We start from the raw sequence: 4,587 nt of genomic DNA on the forward strand, positions 1-4,587 counted from the left end.
AAAAAAAGAGTCTCTCCATGTTCAGGTGTTGGCCACAGAGTCTTGCAAGCCACCAAGAGAGGCTCTGAGGCTAGACAGGGATGGGCAGAGTTCCCCAGAAGCCAAGAAACCCTTGGAGCACACAGCCACGGCTCCTCTGGGGATACCCGTGTCCATGTCCGTGGCTCTAGCCCCTGCACCCCAGGGCACATGGCCACGGTGGGTGTTCACCTGTCTGCTACTTCCCATGCTTTTCCCCTGTTGCTAGAGCTGTGGGGAAAGCCACATGTCCCAGGAAGTCCCAGTTCTACAAGTGCTTGTGTTCAGCTTCATTCAGTTATTCTGCATTCATGGATCCCTGTGTCAGCCTGCTGTGGGGCAGTGCAGGAGACACAGCTATAACCATGACATCCTGGAGCTTCCAGTCCAGTGCAGGAGACAGACCTGGAGACAGACCTGGCCCCAGACAGTGATGACCCGGATTGGCAGGGCTGTGTTGGGCTGTCCAGGGACCAGCCCACTGGAGTCAGGCAGGGCTTCCCTGAGGAGGGGCTGTCAGAAGGGAGTCGGGGAAGAGGAGGAGGAGGAGGAGGAGCAATAGGACTGGCAGGGAGGCTGACCTTGGAGGTCAAGGAGAAAACTGAGTGGGAGCAGCTGGTCTCAAGGGGCTCGGCTCTTCAGTCCTGGGGGATCCCACTTGGGAAAGCTCTTGCTGGACTTGGAATTGGGGCCCTGGGCAGGAGGCTGAAAGTCCCATCGGCACCACCATGACCTGTGTGGTCTCATTTTCATTCATTTGCCAGTACTCTGTGCCTGGCCTCCAGTCTGCACTTGGTCCTCTGAGCCACTGTGGCTAGATCTGCATGCTCCAGGCTCCAGGCTCAAGATGGCACCAGGCTGGCCACTTGGGTTTGTCCTAGCCCTGGCCGGGCAGTGCCACTGTGGGCCTGCTCAGCCTCCTGCACCAGGGCTTGAGTGTGGTCCCACTGGCCACACAGGTGCTGTTTCTCTGTCTCTATGGCCAGTCTTCCTTTACCCTATTTGTACTACCCTGCAGACAACGTTGCATCAGGGGGCCTCAGGTGACCCCTATGGTTCTGAATCCTTTTCTTCTCCAGGGACAAGAGAAGGATGAGGAAGAAAGAGATGACAAGGATAGCAGCCAACACAGGAAGCGGAAGAAGTGCCCTCAGCCTAGGGCCCTGTTCATCCCTCCTCTACCCTCTGCATTTGGAGACCCTGGTCCCGGCAGGGGCCACGAGAGCTGCCTGCGCTCTCCCTTGCCGCTGGTGGACCACCTCCTGAAGGGCTTGTTCCAGTGCTCCCCGTACACACCGCCTCCCATGCTCAGCCCCATCCGAGAGGGCTCTGGGCTCTATTTCAACACGCTGTGCTCCAAGTCCCAGGCTGGGCCCCACCAGCTTGTCGGCTCCATGCTAGGTGAGTGAGGTCAGGTGCTCATCCTTGCTGCAGACCCATGTGCCCAGTGTGGCAACTTGTCCAGCAACCCACAGGCCGTGGGGACACCCAGCCTGAGGGGCTCAGTGCTACTGAAAGCACCAAGACTATGCTGTGAGGAACACCTTTTGGGTACTTAGAGAACACAGAGCCGCTTAGCCTAGCCACCCTCTGTGCCCGTCTCACACCTTGAACAGCTGTGTTGAGATACAGTCCACCACCCAAGCAAATCCTTCCTCTCCAGTGTGTAGTGCTCCTGAGCAGAGTCATAGGCTGTACACTCCCATGCAGTCTGACTCAAGCACCTACAGCCTCCCTGGGAGAAGCGTGTGTCCACACAGTCATTCCCTCTCCACACTCACTCTCGTCATCTCATGCCCTGGCAAATGCACCTCTTGCCCTGTCGCTATGGACTTACCTATTCTGGAGATCTCCTACAAATGGAATTACACAGTGGATGACCTTTTGTGCCTAGCTTATCTTACTTAGTATGGTGTAACTGCCGAACTTTTCCAAAAGATTTGTACCATTTTGGATTCCTATGGGCAGTGAGCGAGAGTGCTCATGTCTCTCATCCTTGTAAGCACTGCTAGAGTCTGTATTTTTATTGTTCCATCCTTGTCATGTCAAGTGGTTTCTGAGTGTGGTTTTGGCCTGTGTCCCCTACTGACTGATAACACTGAGCACCGTTCTGTGCTCTTCTTGGCTGTGTATCTTTTTACATAAGTCCATGAAGCTCAGGTTTCTCTTTCATTATTTGTGCTTTAGTGTTCAGTGTGAAATGTTGCCTGACTCAAGGTCATATAAGAAAAGTTACTCCTGTTCTCTTCTAAGAGTTTTATAATTCTGACTTAGATCAGTTGACTGGTATGTAGTGTATGAGGTAGGGTTTTGGGTTCATTATTTTCATGTGGGAATCCAGCTGTTCAGTATCATTTGTTAAAAAGATTATCCCCATTGAACTGTCTTGGTACCTTTGTGGAAAATCACTACACAAGGGTTTTGTTTGTTTGTTTGCTTGGTTGGTTTTCGTTTTTGAACTCTGTTCTTTTTATTTGTATATTTGTCTTTATACCAAGACCACACTGTTTTGATCATTGTGGCTTTGTGCTAAGTTTTCAAACGGGAAATATGAGTTTTCCGACTTTATACTTCTTTTTCAAGATTGTTTTCAAAACCTACTTGTTCTGGGTCTCTTGTGTTTCCATAGATTTTTTAGGATCAGTATCAGTTTTTAATGTATATGTCCATTGAGAGTATTGCTGTCCTAAATAATTTTAAGCCTTTCCATCCGTGAACATGGGATGTCTTTTCGTTTATTTAGATTTTGTTTCATTTCTTTCCATAATGCTAGTAGTTTTCAACATGTTTCTTAAACTTCCTTTGTAATACTTGTACTTAAATATTTTATTCTTTTTTGACTCTATTGCAAATGAAATTATTCCCTTAGTTTCATTTTTTTTTTAATGTATTTCTTACAGGGTCTACAGGGTTTCACTACACAGATCAGACTTGTAGTGATCCTCCTGTTTTCCAGGGGCAGGGCCGGCACAGCATGCCAGGGATCAAACCCTAGTCCCTGTGTGCATAAGCAGGCACTTCAATCTGCTGTGCAATCTGGCCGGCCTTAGTTTTATTTTTAGAATATTTTTGTTGTTTATTTTTCTTTGACCTTTTAAGACAGGGTTTTGTTGTATAGTTCAGACTGATCTGGAGTTCACTGTGTAGCCCAGGCTGTCCTTGAGCTTGAGGTGATCCTCTTGCCTCAGCCTCTTAAGTGTTGGGTTACAGATGTGTGCTATAACACCCAGACTAAAATGATTATTATTAGCGTGTAAAAAGTATGGTTGGTATTTTTATTGATCCAGTATCCCGGACATTGATAAACTCATGTAATAGTTGCAATAGTTTTGTTTGTTTGTTTGTTTATTTGTTTTGGTAGAACTGGAAATTGAACTCAGACCCTTGCGCTTGCCAGGGAAGTGATTATTCTGCTGACCCATCTCCCCGGCCCCTAGCTTTTTTTTTTTTTTTAATAAATTTCTTGGGATTGTTGTTGTTGTTGTCATTGTTATTGTTGGAGTATGTTCGCTTGTTTGTTTTTGTCTTTTGAGACAGAGTCTGGCTATGAAGTTGAGGATGACCTCAAACTCCTAGTGCTCCTCCTGCCTCAGCCTTGCAAGTGCTGGGAGTCACTCTTTATACCTGGCTGGATTTTCTTCCTGCTAAATCATGTCATCAGCAAATAGAAATAGCAGATGCATGTATCAGTTTGAGTAAATTCCCCTCTTTTTGCTTCGTTGAGTTTTCTTAAAATCATGAAAAAGTGTTAAAGGGCTGGCGAGATAGCTTAGTGGTCTAAGCGCCTGCCTGGCAAGTGCAAGGACCTGAGTTCAAGCCCCAGTACCACGTGCCATGCTGGTCCCGGGACCCCAGGTGCACTGTGTCATCCCAAAAACATGTGTGTTGGTGCATGCCTTAATTCCAGTGCTGCAGAGTTGAGACAGGAGGATCACTATTTAGTCTGAGCATCATAGCAAGACTCTTTACCAAATAAGTTAATTAATTAATTAATTAATTAAAAATTATTTTTAAAAAAGAGAAAAGTGTTACATTCCTTCTCAAATTTTTTTCTGCATCTATTGAGGTGATCATGTAGTTTTTTTATTTTCATTGAATTTATATACCATATTATATTAAGAGATTTGTGTCAATCAATTTTATGTTGTATCCCTGGGATAAGTCCTACTTGATCATGATACTTTTGCCTATTATTGGATTGATTTGATAGTATTTGGAGGATGAGATCCATATTCATAAAGAGGCTTGATCTCCAGTTGTTTTGTGATGTCTTTGGTTTGGCAAAAGGGTAGTACTGGCCTTATAAAGTAAGTGAAATACTCCCTCCTGTCCTGTAGAGGGTTGGATTAGTTCCTTAACTGTGGGAGAGGTCTCATGCTGAAGCCATCTGGGCTGACTTGTTTGTTGAAAGGCAGGAGTATAAGACGTTTTAATAATTATTAATATTTGTGTGGTTTTATTCAGCTTTTCTTTCTTTTTGAGTTAGTTTAAGTGTTTCATGTCTTTCTAGGAATCTCTTCATTTTATCTAGATGTTCTTATCTGTTGGTATGCAACTGTTCATTATACT

The 4,587-nt window shown here is 45.7% G+C and overlaps 1 protein-coding gene across 2 annotated transcripts in view; it reads left to right on the forward strand.

The window, feature by feature from the left end:
• Positions 1-4,587, forward strand: part of Znf541 (zinc finger protein 541) — a 23,056-nt gene that overhangs the window by 10,515 nt on the left and 7,954 nt on the right. The window contains exons 6-7 of one of the 2 annotated variants that reach the window (XM_004644266.1): positions 26-160; positions 1,062-1,419. In XM_004644266.1, the coding sequence (XP_004644323.1) occupies positions 26-160; positions 1,062-1,419 (493 nt within the window). The remainder of the gene's footprint in view (positions 1-25; positions 161-1,061; positions 1,420-4,587) is intronic. The other variant, XM_023704603.1, reaches the window with a different exon arrangement.

The sequence above is a fragment of the Octodon degus genome, unplaced genomic scaffold, assembly GCF_000260255.1.
Source record: "Octodon degus isolate 3935 unplaced genomic scaffold, OctDeg1.0 scaffold00197, whole genome shotgun sequence".
NCBI classification, from domain to species: Eukaryota; Metazoa; Chordata; class Mammalia; order Rodentia; family Octodontidae; genus Octodon; species Octodon degus.